At 41.7% G+C, this 19279-nt stretch overlaps 1 protein-coding gene across 4 annotated transcripts in view; it reads right to left on the bottom strand.

Moving 5' to 3' along the window:
* The window catches only part of ablim3 (actin binding LIM protein family, member 3), a 316208-nt gene that overhangs the window by 78042 nt on the left and 218887 nt on the right, over positions 1–19279 (bottom strand). For all 4 annotated transcript variants that reach the window (XM_059650745.1, XM_059650743.1, XM_059650744.1 and 1 more), the window contains 4 exons: positions 9300–9358; positions 4812–4886; positions 1802–1957; positions 345–374 (listed from right to left, as the gene is read on the bottom strand). In XM_059650745.1, coding sequence (XP_059506728.1) covers positions 345–374; positions 1802–1957; positions 4812–4886; positions 9300–9358 — 320 coding nt within the window. The remainder of the gene's footprint in view (positions 1–344; positions 375–1801; positions 1958–4811; positions 4887–9299; positions 9359–19279) is intronic.

Below are 19279 nucleotides of genomic sequence, written 5' to 3'. Positions count from 1 at the left end.
GTAAGCAGACTCTGAATTGAGCCAAAACTATTGCACTCAGATTTCAGTCCCAAAGTACATTCTGAACACATGTAAGTCTTAGATTTATAACTAAGCACTTTGAGATAGATTGCAAAATGACCAATTAATCGTTTAAGTTGATGGGTAGAAAACAATTCCTTTGAATGTAACAAAACATTTACAAGAGATATGTATGTTAATATTTTGATAGAATGCAGATTTTTGGGGGCCGCGCAGGGGAAAGGAGTAAAGTTTGGTCTAAGTAAGGACTGCGAGCACTCAAAATAAAAAAAATTAAACTAAATAAACTGTTATACTACAATGAACAAAATGATCAGAATTACCTGTGAGTATGGTGACAGCATCCCAAGTGACTACAGAAAGTGAATAACAAAAGATGACATTTAGTACAAATACATGTTAAAAATGTTACAGAGATGATCTTTGTTAAGCACAAATTATATGACAGATTGTAAGGTGATTGGTTAGAGTTTTCCTTCCATTATAGCAGTCAAGCCGGTCTTAAGTGTGCTGTTTTTATTTATTAATTAATTGTGTTCACACAGTAAAACTAATACTAATTGAATGTGCCTAATTTCACATGTAGACACACCACTTTTAACTTGCTGTCACTTAGTAGCTTGTTCAAATAACAGAAATCATTTGTCAGGTTCCTGAAAGAGTAGGTAAAATTTAATGCAGTTTGTGGGAGTCGGTTAAAAGGTCAGTGAGGCATGTAGAGTTAGGACAGAATTATCTTATTGGTGGGTTTGATTAAGGAATACCTCTGTCTGTAGGCTAAATGTGGATAGTACCACTTAATAGTCTCTTCCTACTGCTCCAGGCTTTTGACCTGTAGTGGGGAAAGGTCCAGCTTCTTTAAAAAACTATCTAATAACAACAGACAGTCTTTTTATGGGTTAAGGGGACGCCCTCTTGATTGGGCACCCTGTGGCTCATAGAGGGTTGAACAGTGACAAGGAGCACCTCCTCTTACTCTCACCATTGACAACCATTATAATGATCATTTTATTCCCACAAAAATGTGGCAACTTGTACAATACATCTTCTCAAGCCATATTTTCTGAGGCACTTTCAATGCTATGCAAGTCATTAAGTGCAATTCATAGACATACTTCAGGAAAACAAGTTTAATTAAGAGCTAACACAGTGTGAAGCTGGATGAACAGAGCAGGCCAGGCAGCATCAGAGGAGCAGGAAAGTTTGACATTTCGGGTCGAGACCGTTCTTCAGAAATTTCTGAAGAAGGGTCTTGACCCGAAACGTCAAACTTTCCTGTTCCTCTGATGCTGCCTGGCCTGCTCTGTTCATCCAGCTTCACACAGTGTTATCTCAGGTTCTCCAGCATCAGTAGTTCCTACTATCTCTTTAGTTAAGAGCTGTTAAGTTATATTAATTTACATGCTTTGCAAACATAGGATTAGGAACATAATTCCAAAATTTAAATGTATGCAAAGTACATAATTTAATGTGCGTCATTTAAAAAAAAACAACTGCTGCCAACATGCAAATTGACACTAACTTTATTTTCTTTCGGATTCCAAGGCATTGGACATAAAGTCAATTTTTAACCACAGGTGCTGAAGAATGCAATGAGTTGGCAGAACGAGAGAAATTACTCACACTACTGTCACTTCCCACAGTCAGCATTTCAAAACAAACAGTATGCAACGCCATGAAAACAAATCTTCTACCCAAGGTTGTTTCACGTTTGTATGAAATAAATGTTGGGTGGAATAAACAATCCATGGAATAAAAATCATTCTCAGTTACACAGTACCTCCCCAAAACTATGTCTTTCAAGTCTGTCTTCTGATGCGGATCTGAAATATGGCTCGTAGGAAACCAGATCAGGCCGCTGGATATCATAGATAGTTTTAACTTTGGGGAGAGCAGCCAGATCCCTATAGTCAAGTATTTCGTTATCCACTTTTGCCTGAGATGTAGATAGTTGGAAGAGGGGAAATTAGAAGAACATGTTAGACACCAGAGAAATTCATGATAGAAGAAAACATTAGCATCATTAGTTTTTGATTTTAAGACATAGATTCTGCAATTACAAAACAGAAAGATTGGAGAAATGTTGCAGGAAAGTGTGCTGTAGATCAGAGTTGTTTTAAATTGAAGAAATCAATGTACCAAGTAATAATTCCTTATGAAGAATGGACATTTAAAACCATGGTGTCTTTTCTGTTCTGTGGGAAATTCATTCACTAAGTGACTTTAAATGCAAATAAATTAAATGTCATTAAATGATCCAAAATATAATTAAATCCCACCTAATGAAAATTAAATTTGACTGTTTCAGTCCTCTTCACACAAATATAAAGAAGTCAGAGCTTTCATATAGATCTGCCTAAAGCATTTTTCAATGGCAACATTAGAAGAGGAGACCTATGACTTTTGATTTCCGCCCAGCTGAGGAAGCATATAACTATAGGCCACAATCGCAGATATGAGGGCTAACACTAGCCCTTGGAGTACAACAGCGAATAAATTTATTTTGGAAACAAATCACTGAGTGCAAAGTGCGCTGGTGAGTTCACTTATCAATGACTTTGAATGCAGCAGGGTCACTGCTAACTCCATTTAGCACTGGCAAATGTCTGAATGGATTTTAAATCAGGCCTCCAAATTAGCTATGCATGGAAGTATTGCTTTAGTTAGTTCTTACCAATATCCACAAAGTCATCTGTAGTTAAGCATGTTTCAAGCATCTTTTGAGTGAGAGATATGGTCAAGCAAAATGATGGTATTTCCTTTGAGTGAAAAGCAGGGTGCAATGAGTCCCAATATGTTTCCCCCAATATGTTGAACTGATTGTTGTAGGTGAATTAATATCCCAATAATATTAATATTGACTCATCAGTACCTATTTCCTAATACCTGTGGTAATGATTTAACTACAGCAAGGTTTCAAAGCAGCACTGGGTGGGTAAAGTCATCTTGTTGATGTGTCAATGGCAAAAGTTGATAGATGCCCACAATGCTATTTACAATCACACTGGATGTGGAAAATTATGCAATATAGCATTAGTTTATAATCCAATAGTGTTGTTATGACTTTCCAATTGTTTCATCAATTCCTGAGTGAAACTACATTTCAAGTCACTTTATCCTGAGGGATGTTTTTTTCAGGACAGGTTTCTTGAGCATAATTTTGCCTTTATCCTGTTCTTCAAATGTCACATTCCACAAATATATTTCTCAGAGTTTCAAAAGTATTCAGGGCTGCTTCATCTAGAATGTGCTAGGATTAGGAGAGCAGAGGTCATTCCAAGAATAGGGTGGGCAGTCAATGACCTCTTCAAGTAGGTTGAAAGTAATTTATGGACCTCATATCTGCAGTATCTCCTAGCAACGAATTTTGGAAGTTAGAAATTGAGTTTATTTTTAAAATTTTATTCTGCCACAGGGAAGTTTGTGACAGCTTGAATTGATTAACTTTCTAAAGCTCCTCGATCTGCTGGAGAGTGGGAGCTATTATTAAACTGGGTGAGTTGTCCAGAGAGAGGTACACATAATGTGATAGCAATGAAAAAGGTAAGAGGGAAGGAAGGTTATTTCTGTTAGCAACATTAACAACAGCTGGATGAGAAATTTTGTTCAAAAGGAATACGGTTGCAGACTTCCATAGAATCCGTAAATGTTTTTTTTTAGAATGTAGTTACAGGGCATAGTTTATATTTTCTAAGCAGTTAATTTGCCCAATAGTTTTTGGGTAGTAAAGTTTTCATTAATACACTCTTAGGCTTGAATTTCCCTCCCAGGTCTGAAGCTCAGAGTGTAGACAATTCTGAGAGGTGGAGATACAGGTAGAAATGAGAGTTGTGTCAGCTGCCTCCAACATAAGTTGAGAAACTGTCTGGTAGGGAACCAGTGTGGGTGAAAAGACTGTGGCCATGCTTTGCGTTTGTCAGCTATCATTGTGATGATAGATTGTGAAATTATTAATTCTATTATGCCAAACTTACGGCTCATGTCAAAACACAGAATAAAATAGCAAGTTTTTTTTAACATGACAGGCAAATATTTAAAAGATTTAAAATGTTTTGATACCTTGATGACTCCCTTTGAGACCTTCAATAAACATGTCTTTGTATATTCATGCCCACTTAAAAAATTTCAAAGGGCACCTGATTCCTCCTACAGATGTCTTGTAACCATATCCAAAAGGCTAATGTACCTCCCCAAAGGGCAAGCAAACTACCATTCTGAAGAACTCCAGTAAATTTTGACTTTCTCCTACATATTCTAAAGTGTGCAAATTGTATTTTGTTCATTTCACTCGTGAAAATCAGATGGCATTTAAGACAGTTTGAGTTTTGTATGTACTGCTTCCTCTCTAAACCATGATGCAGAAAGTACGGTCTCCTCCCCAACCATCACCCGCGACCACACCTCCCGCACGCCCCCACCTGACCCCCGGCCTTCCCCCGCCCTCTGCTTTGCATAGGAAGCAGGTCTTCCACATTGCATTTCTGGTGCCAGTTTTGCTTAGACATAAAGTCCTTTCATTTGTGCCAAAATTCAGGCGCTGGTATTGGTGTAGTACATTCAGTTACATATTAACAGAGAATTGGATGATGAATATTCCCAGCTTGTGAGGGACTGCTATGTAGCGACAAGAACTTCTAGCTTACTTTAGTGAGCTTGTTTGGAAAAGTAAAGATTGATTCTAAGAAAGTGATCATCTCCAGGAGGTACAATATCCTGGTACTTCCCCGAGATTTTGACCAAATTTTATTGCTCTTGGTTTGACTCCTTCCCGGATTGCTAAAGATACTTACACAGATGACCCGGTTTGGTGATCCTGAAATGCTAGATCCAGGAGGAGAGATGGAAGTTTCAGAGGTACGCCTGTGCTGTAAAAAGAAATGAGAATGTGATACTGTTCACTTCTATGTATATTCCTGCATCCAAAAGAAGATTCTACACACTAACATGGGTTAAAATCTTATCAGAGATAATGGGAACTGCAGATGCTGGAGATTCCAAGATGATAAAATGTGAGGCTGGATGAACACAGCAGGCCAAGCAGCATCTCAGGAGCACAAAAGCTGACGTTTCGGGCCTAGACCCTTCATCAGAGAGGGGGATGGGGGGAGGGAACTGGAATAAATAGGGAGAGAGGGGGAGGCGGACCGAAGATGGAGAGCAAAGAAGATAGGTGGAGAGGGTGTAGGTGGGGAGGTAGGGAGGGGATAGGTCAGTCCAGGGAAGACGGACAGGTCAAGGAGGTGGGATGAGGTTAGTAGGTAGCTGGGGGTGCGGCTGGGGGTGGGAGGAAGGGATGGGTGAGAGGAAGAACCGGTTAGGGAGGCAGAGACAGGTTGGACTGGTTTTGGGATGCAGTGGGTGGGGGGGAAGAGCTGGGCTGGTTGTGTGGTGCAGTGGGGGGAGGGGATGAACTGGGCTGGTTTAGGGATGCAGTGGGGGAAGGGGAGATTTTGAAACTGGTGAAGTCCACATTGATACCATATGGCTGCAGGGTTCCCAGGCGGAATATGAGTTGCTGTTCCTGCAACCTTCGGGTGGCATCATTGTGGCAGTGCAGGAGGCCCATGATGGACATGTCATCAAGAGAATGGGAGGGGGAGTGGAAATGGTTTGCGACTGGGAGGTGCAGTTGTTTGTTGCGAACTGAGCGGAGGTGTTCTGCAAAGCGGTCCCCAAGCCTCCGCTTGGTTTCCCCAATGTAGAGAAAGCCGCACCGGGTACAGTGGATGCAGTATACCACATTGGCAGATGTGCAGGTGAACCTCTGCTTAATGTGGAATGTCATCTTGGGGCCTGGGATGGGGGTGAGGGAGGAGGTGTGGGGACAAGTGTAGCATTTCCTGCGGTTGCAGGGGAAGGTGCCGGGTGTGGTGGGGTTGGAGGGCAGTGTGGAGCGAACTTGAGGGAACCCTGCAGCCATATGGTATCAATGTGGACTTCACCAGTTTCAAAATCTCCCCTTCCCCCACTGCATCCCTAAACCAGCCCAGTTCATCCCCTCCCCCCACTGCACCACACAACCAGCCCAGCTCTTCCCCCCCACCCACTGCATCCCAAAACCAGTCCAACCTGTCTCTGCCTCCCTAACCGGTTCTTCCTCTCACCCATCCCTTCCTCCCACCCCCAGCCGCACCCCCAGCTACCTACTAACCTCATCCCACCTCCTTGACCTGTCCGTCTTCCCTGGACTGACCTATCCCCTCCCTACCTCCCCACCTACACCCTCTCCACCTATCTTCTTTGCTCTCCATCTTCGGTCCGCCTCCCCCTCTCTCCCTATTTATTCCAGTTCCCTCCCCCCATCCCCCTCTCTGATGAAGGGTCTAGGCCCGAAACGTCAGCTTTTGTGCTCCTGAGATGCTGCTTGGCCTGCTGTGTTCATCCAGCCTCACATTTTATCATCATGGGTTAAAATCTTACAGCTTTACAATGGGTTCTCAATCAACCTCTTTTATTTGAATAATTCTTAAAGTCAACAACATACAGGGGTTTGTTCTGCTGCTACATAAAATGAGCTGCGCTTTTTGAGAACAAATTGAACACTACAAAAGATCCAACTGATTATGTATTCCCGGTAGTTTTATCCAATGTGCTGCATACTATCATCACTCATTGTCATTGTTAGAATTTTAAAATTAACAAATGTACATTTATTTGCGATTTCCCCAGGTGCCCATGTTACTTATTTCCCTGGTGGCACAGTCAAGTTTGTATGAATTTCTCTCTCTTGTTCTTGTTTCTGAACTGATCCTTTTTGGCTTTGTCTTTTTCCTGCACTTGGCTTCCTTTTATTTTAATTAAAACCTATGTTAAGTTGATGAATGCTTATTTTCTGTACTTTTCCAATATGAGCCAATAAACTCATGTGCTTACTGTCCTCCAACTGACTGAGTATAACATGAGTGAGTACCACAGCATGTCTAGAGAAAAGAAACCCACTCTATGCTTTCAAAAATAACTTTAGGTGTAAGAACATTGTATTTTGCTGTATGTTGCAGAGATTGGGGAGGTATTATTTTGGGAGAGGGTCGGTTAGCTCAGTTGGTTGAACACTAGTTTGCAATGTAGCACGGTGCTAACAACACAGTCCACTCGCCACATCAGCTGAGGTCCAACCCTCTCAATTTCAACCCAACCTAAGGGAGGTGGCCTCAGGTTAAACTCATTACCAGTGATCCCTCTCTCTCTTTAATGAGCGAGCAGTCGATAGCCTTCTTGGACTATGGCTCCTTTACTTATTCTGGCTCTCTACCCTTTCTGTGCTCATCAGAATTTTCGGTTTACTTCACCAAGGAACAGGTGCAGAATAAATTTGCCCAAACCATGTAATGCAGGAATTCTTGCTCTTGCACCTTAACCAACGCTAGATTCTGGAGATCACTTGTGCAAATATGCACTGCAGTATCTGTGACTTTTAATTAACAAATTGCTCTGGGTTTTCCAATTGCTAACAAACAAATGTTGGCCTTTCTAAGTAGCTGCTTAATTACTTTCCCTAAAACTTTTCAGTTTGCCCCAGTGAATCAACTGGATATCAATGTGCTCAGGTAAAAGTGAATGCACTCGACACTGTGATAATGGGAACTGCAGATGCTGGAGAATCCAAGATGATAAAGTGTGAAGCTAGATGAACACAGCAGGCCCAGCAGCATCTCAGGAGCACAAAAGCTGATGTTTCGGGCCTAGACCCCTCATCAGAGAGGGAGATGGGGTGAGGGTTCTGGAATAAATAGGGAGAGAGGGGGAGGTGGACCGAAGATAGAGAGAAAAAAAGATAGGTGGAGAGGAGAGTATAGGTGGGGAGGGGATAGGTCAGTCCAGGGAAGACGGACAGGTCAAGGAGGTGGGATGAGGTTAGCAGGTAGGAGATGGAGGTGCGGCTTGGGGTAGGAGGAAGGGATGGGTGAGAGGAAGAACAGGTTAGGGAGGCAGAGACAGGCTGGACTGGTTTTGGGATGCAGTGGGTGGAGGAGCACTCGACACTGTAACTGGTACAATGGTGTAATGGTAACCTCCAAGTGTATCAAAAATTATGAATGGGGATATGCAGCAAAATCAGGGATACAACAAATGAGCGACTGTCTGTTCCTCCAAAACTCAGTTCTGCCCCGAAAGGTTTAAGAGGGATACCCTGGAATTGTTGTCTTAAAAATAAAGCTTGTTACTTAAAGTGAGGTTTACTGCTGTTTAGCAGTAAATCTTGGGAACGAAACTTTGCACAGGCAGTAAGAAGATTATTTTTGTGCCTGAAACTTCTTAATTTGGTGCTAAGTCTAGAAAATATGGAAATGAGTGCCAACTCTAGCAGGTGTCAGGCCTTTTTGCATCTCAACTGTGTTGACATGTAGGAATTAGAATAATTCCCTCAGGTGATTAATGGCTAGGCTACTGTCGTGTGAGAGTTGGGCAGATAGGTTCCCCTTCATTTTTTGAAATACTGATACATAAATCTGCCTGTCATACCTTCTGCAGCCAATTAGGAATACTATTAGGAACTTCTAGGATGAGGCATACCAGGGCAGAACACAAGGCTACTGCAAACTGTAAATATGTATTTATAGTATATAAATAAACATGTTAGAATCCCAGAACTTTGCTGGTGTCTTCTTCCAACAGCTTTTAGACCCAAAACAGAAACTGCTGGAAAATGTCAGCATATCTGTAATCCCTGTGAAGGGAAGGAAAAATTAACATTCAAGGTCACTGGGCCCGAAACATTAATTTTGCTCTCTCTCCATAGATGCTGCCAGACCTGCTGAGATTTCCCACCAATTTCTGGTTTCGTTTCTGATTTTCAGTATCCACAGTTCTTTTGGTTTTCTTGTTTAATTCTTAGAGCCATGTGATCTGCACATGCTCAGTAGCCAAAAATCAAATTATTGGTACAGTTCATCCTTCACTGTACAATATTACTCTCATAAACATTAAAACAAGATGATTGAATTTTCCTTGGAAGGAGGATGAAATGGAAAACATTTTTTATTGTTCATCTTTTTAAGCATAGCTGTATTCAGTAAGTTTAGAACCTTATTGTAAAACAATTTAATTATTGAAACTGAGTTAGCATGTTATACATAAATGATGAATGACACTGAGTACAGATTTAACTAGAAAAGATTCTGTCATATGACCATGGAGAGAGCCATTATCTGGTGAATGCTAAGTTAATTTTCAACGCCTTTTGTGCACATATTAAACCAATCAACGAAATACATGTTAATAATATTTAGCTGAAGATTTATGGAAGAGGCACTAATTTATGGCTGTTTTATACACACCCGAAGCTTCTTTTCCATTCTAGCAGACTGCTTACAAATTGGATGCCACACTTCGCAGCCTAAAACAGACAGAGGAAAGGAAATAATCAAAGTAAATGTATGGGACCACTGCAATGAGAAAGTCAGCTTTGCTACCTAGTGCTGTCATTGCAATTCAAAATAAAACAAATGGTGCACATCTGTCAGATGAAAACCACAGGCAAATATGAGAAACACCCTTGCTTTCGATGAGCAAGAGTTGTTCAGACTTGCATCAACCATGCTCCCACTGAAGTGCACAGTTTTAGAAATTGATTGCAGGACACACGTCATGTTAAAACATGTCTAGAAATTTCAAATATTTACTACACATTCAGAATATGTGATCAGTTAGAACTTGGAAGATACTTTGTTTGACAAAAATAAAACCCTATGGCAATGCTTATGGAGAGTGCAAGATTGCAGCCTTACAAGAAGAGTGTGTACTAGTCCACTCCAGAGGTGACAAATTCATGGATGAGTTTCAGCAGCTGATGAGTTGTGATAGGGGTTGCATTGGGTGATGGAATAAAGAAGGAACTAGGCAGACTTATTAATGGAGTGCCAGTGGGCATTTTATGGAAAGCTCGACGGGATATGGGTAGGCTGCCTGTTTCCAGGAAGCGACAGCTGACTTTTGTAATTAAACGTTGCAATGGGTGAGCACCCGCCACGTGGGAAGGCTGCTGGATCAATGGATAAAGTCTTCCTGCTACAAACAACAGACTCAAAGCATCATCAGCCAAACTAGGAACTATGGGCATGGCGGGTCGCAATCATGACCCCAAACACCTTGCTGGAGGAGTGTCTTTTCACACACCATCAATTTTATTTTGTTTTAAACTTACCGTTTGGAGACTCCTGCAATCCCCTGCAATCCTCAGTACTGCTGAACCTTCCAAACTGCTAGACTTGTGATTGGGCTGGTACCATTAGAAGCTCACCCACCATCTTTAATTGGATGGTGGACCACAGGTGAGTAATGAGGAGGCTACTTGTGGTAAAGTTTCTGAGCAAGACCTGTGACCAGTAAATGTATGCATGTGATTCACCTTTTAATCTAATTGTGGGGTCCTGATGCCCCTCATAAAATTCATTCACTAGTTTTGGTTTTCTGAACAATTGACAAAACATCTTCAGATTTTAGCACCGAGAAAACAGTAATATGCTCAGCACAAGAGAATGGAGACAACTCTGATTGAAAATATCTTATCTGACCATGAGACTATTAAGATACAGAACGGACAGGTGAACCAAATCAAACTTTCTACCTCTGTATTTGCAAGAGTAAAATTAAACTCTTTGAAGGCTCTCAAAATTGATCCCAATAGTTCAAAACTAGAATTTTGAGTAATCAATCCCAGACTCTGTGAATAACCCATTGTCAACACTGGTTTGCATCTTAGACAAAAGACTTAGAAATGTATTAACAATACAGTGTATTTAGCAAAGTAAAAATTAAACAAAAAAGTAATTTAATTGGTTCATGCTATAAACCAAAAACCTTTGTTTTCAGCTCTTTTCATTCTGAAGACAGATAGACAAACCAAACACAGTTATGGGATAAATCAAAGCAAATAACATCACTGGCCAAACTACTTCAGAGGTTTTAGAGATAATGGGAACTGCGGATGCTGGAGAATCGGAGATAACAAAGTGTGGAGTTGGATGAACACAACAGGCCAAGCAGCAGCTTAGGAGCACAAAAGCTGACGTTTCGGGCCTAGACCCTTCAGCTTTTGTGCCCCTAAGATGCTGCTTGGCCTGCTGCGTTCATCCAACTCCACACTTTGTTATCTCCGATTCTCCAGCATCTGCAGTTCCCATTATCTCTGATACAATTTTAACCTCACTGCGAAGCCTCTTCCAGGGATGCCTAACCTGAAGAAGTTACCGTCCTCCCTCCAGACAAATCTCAGGGGATCTCCCTCCCACTGCAACTCTCTTGTTATCTCTTCAGCCTTGAAACTGCTTGCCCATGTCCTGAAGCAAGCCAGGTACTACAGCCACATCGCCTTCTTAAGCACCTGCCTACAGAACCAGGTCATACCCAATGGACTACAGTCCACATTCAAACCTTTCCAATTTGGCCCCAACCATGACCATATCTACATCAGAACATTGAGACCCTTCAGAAGGGTTTCTCCCTGTGAGTCTTGAAACACACACTCGCAGCAATGCGCTGGCATCTCCAGGCACTGCAATCCAGCCTACCCCAGCTCAGAGGCTCCCTCTCCCAGACCTGCAAAGGACCTCTCCTGTTTTTTATTCTCTGCAGGATCCACAAAGTGAACTCACAATTCTACTCAGAGGTTTTAACATGTCGTTCAGGGTCTCCTTTACAGTTCACTCAGACAAAGGCAGTAATACTTATATCATCATTTTCTATTTTCTGCGCTTCCAAGAGCTGTTCATGGGCGGTTAGGCAGACAGCTTTCAAATCTTCATGCTGTCACATCAACAGCCAGATTCTAAAACCCAATTCAAATCATTGAGCACTCTTTGTCAAACTGACTGTCTCCTCCACGAGGTTTCCGTTATCATTCAACCTAAGTCATCTGTTTGAGCAGAAGGTCTTTTCTAGACTTGCTGGAACCAATTCCCAGGTATTAACCTCATTAACAGCCAAATTCTGCTGCTATCTGTTTATCTTCCTCAGTGATGAAGCATTTGTGGAACCTTTTGATGAGGAACCAACCTACAGTCAACTTTCAGGCTTGACCTCATAAATAAATTAAAGCTTTTTGTCCTGTATTTCTTTTAACCCAAGCTGTTGCCAACAGTTCAAAAGTCATATTTAGCTCACAGCTCCCAGTCTACAGCTCCAAACCAAAACTGCTAGAAGAGGAAAAGCAGAAATTATGACAAATCCCTAAAAGTTCTAACAATAATTATATTTTGATTACCACTAGCTTTTCTATTCTGGTATTGTGTGCTTATTTACTTGCCTTTCTTCCAGGTGTCTCCATGTTCCTCAACAGTGCATAAACGCTTATGTCAGGAACTGGTCTGGTCACAAATCTCTGATGTTACAAGGAGTTATAGAGTGAATTTATCCCTAGTGTTGAAGCTGGGCTGGCTACCTGCCCTGGTGTTCCCCTCAGTTTTGGGACTAGGTCTCATTTGTGGCTGGAATCTGAGCTCGTTGAGCCAACCTGCATTATCAGACTGCCACACTATCAGGCAGCCCTGTCACCATCTGGTTGAGGGGACGGTACTTTCTAAAGGTAAAGCACACTCTAAATTGCAGAGAAGCGAAGTCAGAGTGTCAGCGAAAGGAACTGGGATCATGGAGCACTTCTATTCCTCCCATCTTCCCAGAATTAAAGAGGAGTCTGTCTGTGGGATCCTTAGGTCAGGCAGATATACGCACTGTACACGGTTGCCGAGCACAGTCCAACAATGAAGATCATGATTGGATGAACAGCACAGCAGGAGGATTAGTATTTTAACTCCCATCTCAGAATCAGCAAAACATTTATGTGATCAGTATTTTGGTGGCGATGGAGCAGTAACGCCAATTTCCAAGTAAAAAAATCACATTCCTGCTTAACACGAGAGCTGTTCATGAACCCCATATCATTAGAATCACTTCACATTTAGACTTTCCTTTCTTTACATTGGAACAGCTATTAATTTCTACTGGATACATTCTTGACATTATGGGTAATGCCATTGGCTCCCTCTTAAAAATACAATACTTTCTTTGTAATATTCAGTTTCAGTAGTGACAGTTAAGGGATTTGTGGCCTAAACTCTTGACCATTTTCTACTACCTCCAGAGCTGAAAATTATCCTCTTTGTCATCTTGCTTTTATTTTCCTTCTAAAAAGGTATTACTGACTCAGCATGTTATTACATCCCAATTAGTCTCACTCCCGTGGTGACAGCGTAGGAGAGTGGAACTAATTGCACAGCTTTACAGAGAGTCAGCGCAGTCATGATAGATTGAAAGCTGCCTTCTATGCTGTGTGCATTTACAACTGCATGAAATGGAATTTATGAAAAAATACTCTGATGACTTCACATATCGTGAAACAAAGTCAATTTTTAATTTTATAGAAATTAATACAGTTTGGAAACAGGCCATTCAGCCCAACAAATCCACACTGACTCTCTGAAGAGAATCCCACCCAGACTCAGCCACCTACCATATCCCTGTAACTCTGCATTTCCCATGGCTAATCCACCTAACCTACATATCCTTAGGCACTACTGGCATGGCCCATCCACCTAAAGTGCACATCTTTGGATTATGGAAAGAAACTACACCACCTGGAACAAACCCTGCAGACACTGGAAGAATGTGCAAACTCCACAGTGTCCCGAAGCTGGAAGTGAACCCGGGTCCCTGGCGTTGTGAGGCACAGTGCTAAATACCAAGCCACTGTGCCATTCACGGATTTCTGCAGATATAGTTGAAAAATATATTGCTTTTCTATTCTTCTAGTATTACCAATCATGGATCAAGAAGATAGTTTCTCAAGGTATTACTCACAAAAAATTACTTATCCATTATTAATTCCTCTCTATATTGATTAACCAGGTGCTGTAATAATGAAAGTAGAGTGCTTGGTTTTCTCTGGACCTTGTAGATTATTGCACAACTGAATCTTAAAAAAAAGCTTTCTCCTAGCAACACATTTGCAACATCATGGCAATATGTTGGTCCATTAGTATAAATCTCCCAGGGAGAAGGGCTTGTCTTATAAGGAGCAGTTGAAGACTCTGGATCTGTGCTTGAGTTTAGAAGGATGAGGGGGGGGGGATCTGATTGAAACATTCAGGATACTGAGAGGCTGAATTGAGTGGATGTGAGAAGATAAAATAAACTTGTTGAACTAAAGCCTGAAATAACATGGTGTGAAGCTGGATGAACACAGCAGGCCAAGCAGCGTCAGAGGAGCAGGAAAGCTTGACGTTTCGGGTCGGGACCCTTCTTCAGAAAAAATCTATGCCTAAGATATACTATGCTATACTGTACTATAGTATAGATATATAGTATACATATACTATCGCCTGATGTCATGTGATTTCTGGCCTTGGCTCTTGAGTAGTAGGGGTATAAAGGGTAAACAGAAGAAAGCAGGAGTATGGAGTTCAGAAACATATCAACTATGATCGAATGGTGGAGATGACTTGGGACTGAATGGCCTAATTCTGGTCCTATATGTTACGGTCTTATGGTCTAATCCAATTACTGATACCAGCCATATGAATATTAGAAATGATCATGAAAAAATATCACCGTCATACTATCTGACGCTCATTCTCATTTCCTACTGTGCAATTACAGTGGCCTGGGAGAGGTCATATCAGGTTTTGATATCTTCCCTCTGACTAAAATGTAATAACATTGCTTTAAAAAGGTTTAAAGGTTCATGTGATACAGTTTGTAGGATTTTGACAAACTTAGTGAAGATTCTGAGTAGGGTCCTGATACGCTTTTGACATCCAATCCAGAAATATTTCAAGGCTGTGAGAAATCCACTCTGTATAGACTTGGGTTGTAACGGTTGTGTGTGTGTGTGTGTGTGTGTGTGTGTGTGTGGAGTCGGGGGGGGGGAGGGGGGTTGTCAGTTGGGGTGTTAAGAAATACACAGAAACTGAAAAAGGAGAGCCTGCTTTTTGTGATAACACGGTCTGAAGCTGGATGAACACAGCAGGCCAAGCAGCATCAGAGGAGCAGGAAAGCTTGACATTTTAGGTCAAGATCCTTCTTCAGAAATGGGGGAGGGGAAAGGGATTCTGAAATAAATAGCGAATCGGGGGAGGCGGGTAGAAGATAGATAAAGGAGAAGATTAGGTGAGAGGAGACAGACAGGTCAAAGAGGCAGGGTGAGAGCCAGTGAAGGTGAATGTAGGTGGGGAGTTAGGGAGGGGGGTAGGTCGGTCCAGGACGACAGATATGTCAAGGAGACGGGATGAAGTTGGTGGATAAGAGATGGGGGTGGGGCTTGAGATGGGAGGAATGGTTAGGGAGGTGGGGACTAGTTGGGCTGGTTTTGGGATGTGGTCAGGGGAGGGGAGATTTTGAAGCTTGTGAAGTCCACATTGATACCCTTGGGCTGCAGGGTTCCCAAGCGAAATATGAGATGCTGTTCCTGCAGGTTTCGGGTGGTGTCATTGTGGCAATGCAGGAGGCCCAGGATGGATATGTCGTCCGAGGAGTGTGGGGGGGGGGGGGGGGGGGGGGGAATTGAAACGGTTCATGACTGGGAGGTGTAGTTGTTTGTTGCGAACTGAGCGTAGGCGTTCCACAAAGCGGTTCCCAAGCCTCCGCTTGGTTTCCCCGATGCACAGGAGGCCACAACGGGAACAGCGGATACAGTATATCACATTAACAGATGTACAGGTGAACATCTGTTTGATGTGGAAGTGAACATTTTTTGTGCTTTTTTGTGCTCTTTCTTTGGTTTATCAATGACCATATACAGCTGACTATGAAACAGCAAGTTAATTATCTTCTTTGGAGCTTGGAGACAAAAGACATTAAAAGAAGTCCAATAGCACTGGCAACTGGAGAGAATAAAATATTAAGCATTACATGTCCATGAACTATTGATCATATTTTCAGGCAAACATCAAATCTTCTACACTTCTGTAATGCAATCAGCTCGAGGTTCAGTATATAAGACGTACCAATGGGTTCCTTGGTCAGCTAACAGCTTAACTGAGAAAATAAATCACGTATAAAAAGTCTAAGGGGGCAACAATCATTCCTTTATTTGAAAAGGCAAGGGAAAATGATGATAGTTTTATATAAAAGTTGAAGTTATTCTACAACCACTTGTATAAATTTCTGAGATATTCACCAATTAATTCCATTACGTATTGTGGATAAGCAAACTTAGTCAATGTTTTGACAAACTACTGTAAGAACAAATTTAAGAGCAGAATTGTTTTTATGTGGCAATTTGGATACTTCTTTCTCCTGTTCCCACTAAGTTGTGGTCAGTGGTCAGTGAAAGATTTAATGGGACTGCACCTTGATCAGGCACAGCAGTGAAATTTTAAAGATTAGGGAAATAAGTTAAATTTTAAAAATTGAAAACTTGTAGAGCTGGGTGAACACAACAGGCCAAGCAGCATCAGAGGAGCAGGAAGGCTGACGATTCAGACCTAGAACTTTCTTCAGAAAAAAAAATTAAAGATATTGCTTGTGGCTATACAACATGCTATTTCAGCTGACAGACATTAAAATACTCCAGTGAGAAAACACATTTAATACAGAAGAGTCAGAAACCATTATTTTTCCAATACCATGGCTATTTCTAACAGAGCCCATACAACCTGCGTTGTCAATCATATAATTCCTTCAAGGGAATGAGGAGTCACAGACAAACTTACAATTGGGCCAATCTTTGTGAAACCTCGCCTGGATCTAAAGTAATGGAGAAAACTCAAAGAAATCAATCTAACGCCGCCATGAACGTTATTCAGCTCTGTCCAGTTATACGCACTAGGGGATTTCCATTGCCTCAGCAATGTCTCAGAACTGAACAATTTTTACTTTCTTACTCACTGGACGCTAATCTGAATCACTGGAATCTGAATCAAACGTTTTATTATTTACGATTACTCGCCTATGATCACAGATTAATCACAAATATCTACACCAATATATTTCATATGACATTTAATCACCTTTTCTTATTTGGGATTTGTCAGCACCATTTTTAAAAGAATTGCAACCCAATCTTAATAAAAGTTGAATCTTCACCCCCCCACTTCGAGATTTTAGAAGAACAGACAAGGGATTGTAATTGGGTGGAAGTCAAAATGTAGTTTCCTGACAGCGAGTTAAAGTTTTCAATTTTTAAAATTTAACTTATTTCCCTAATCAACTTGTTCAGACATGTTGCTACACACCTCTACAGCAGGAGGGACTTGAACTCGCACTTCCAGGTCCAGAGATGGGGACGCTACCACTACTCCACAAAAGGGCTCTCACTGGGTTAAATTTTTGATATTAAATCTTCAAAACCTTTCGGGTGCATCAACTTCCCTGAACATCAAGGGTGCAATCTTACTAGACATAAACAGAGTGTTTACCAACCTGATGATGTAGTTGAGGCATTTATCTGGTGAGATAGATGTTTTCCTCAAATCTCTACTGAGCACAAGCTTCTCCAGTAACCTGACTCCTATATAAACAAGCATTTCTTTGTATACTATTGGGAGTAAAGCCTGACTGGGTCAACCAGGTCATGAGAAACTCAATCAAATGCTCTCGTTTGTTGCAGTTTGCTGTGTATAATGTATAAGGTTTGATGTTGTCTTCATGTCTAATCATTTTTATGCAGTTGAGTTAAAGGATTGTGGATACTCAGACTGTTTTTTTTAAAACATCAATGAAAATACAGTTAAACTTTAATTTTTAACTGGACACCTCATTGTTCCTTGAACCCATCTCAGGGAGAGCACCTGACTATTTTATGAATGGGTTTTATGACTTTTCTGTTTGAACAGTGTTTTGCAGTTTTAGAGCTTGTCTGAATTTTCATGCAGAGGTAACCAGCTATGCAACAAGTCGCTCAGTTCATGTTTCTGTTTCTGAAGCAGCTTCGGAGTGAATTCATTGTGAAACCCGACTGTCCTCTTGAAGAATGACTGGCATTTTTCTTGATACTGTGCTTTCTGAGCAAACTGCATCTGCCAAGATCCCGGGGACAACTGCCTATGTTTTGATGATACCTGTCTGTACATTCCAGAATATCAGTCCAGCAAACTACTAAACATCTCAAACCTTATCTTTTTGGTTTTCCAGGATCGTGTGTGGAATCTTCCCAGGCCCTGAACACAATGTAGACTATGGTGAGAAAGTTGGGAATACCGGAAGAGATGTTGAATCATAGAATCACAGACTCCACACTGTGTGGAAGCAGGTCATTTGGCCCATCGAGTCCACACCGACCATCTGAAGAGCACCCCATCCAGACCCGCCCCTTACCCCATCCCTGTATCCCAGCATTTCCCATGGATAACCCACATAGCCTGCACATCCCTGGATACTATGGGCAGTTTAACATGGTCAATCCACCTAATTTGCACATCTTTGTGGGAAGAAACCGAAGCACCCAGAGGAAACTCACACAGAGAGAATGTGCAAAAATAAGCTCCTTCATGATGTTTAGACCAAAACTTTGCATTTTCCCAACAATATCCATGTGTCAAGATATGATTCTTAATAGTGAGCAGTGAGGGACCATTTTTGACATCTGGCACCAGTACCTCAAAGCACAGTCCATGGGCAGCTGTCACATGCATTTCACATACACTGAAATGTACCAGGCAATGCTCCCTCTAAACTGTGCTGTCACACAGATGCTCTGAGATGCTTCCAGATTCCGTGCATGCCTGGTCAGTATGCCAACACACTGACTCTCAATTTCAGAAGTCGCTGTTCTGTATGGACCTTCGAGGTCCGGAAACCGTAAAAGAAATTGAAGGAAGTATTGGTACCAGTCTCATTACATCATTATAGAATATATTTGATCACTTACAGCATGGCTCTGCACTTCACTGATGCATTTTGAGCCCACCAGCTAACCTACTGTAAGGGCACTTTAAGCATAAGGACAGGCGCCCAGCTTATAGGCTGAACCAAACACCATCTCCTGGCACCCACTCATTTCGTATCTACCTGGATGTTCACATCATCCCTGCTTTGTCTTTTTGCACTTTGCTGTCTCCGCCAGAGCTTAAAGACTCACAGTACTTCTGTCAGAGCAGACAGAAAGCTGGACAGCTTGTCATGGTTGTCAGCCGTCATCAGTCAAGGAGGTGGACAGTTTGCTGTACAGCACCATGCCATCTCATTCCAATATGTGCCAGCAGTCAACATGTCAAACACAGTGCATATACGTCAAACAAATGGCCACGTCTTCATGTTGAAGGGGAGCAGTCATCAGTCCATTCACGGTAGGGGGAGGTAGTGGAAAGGTACTGCCTCAGACATG

Source organism: Stegostoma tigrinum, chromosome 13, assembly GCF_030684315.1.
Source record: "Stegostoma tigrinum isolate sSteTig4 chromosome 13, sSteTig4.hap1, whole genome shotgun sequence".
NCBI lineage: Eukaryota > Metazoa > Chordata > Chondrichthyes > Orectolobiformes > Stegostomatidae > Stegostoma > Stegostoma tigrinum.
This window is presented reverse-complemented; position numbering and strand designations above follow the sequence as displayed.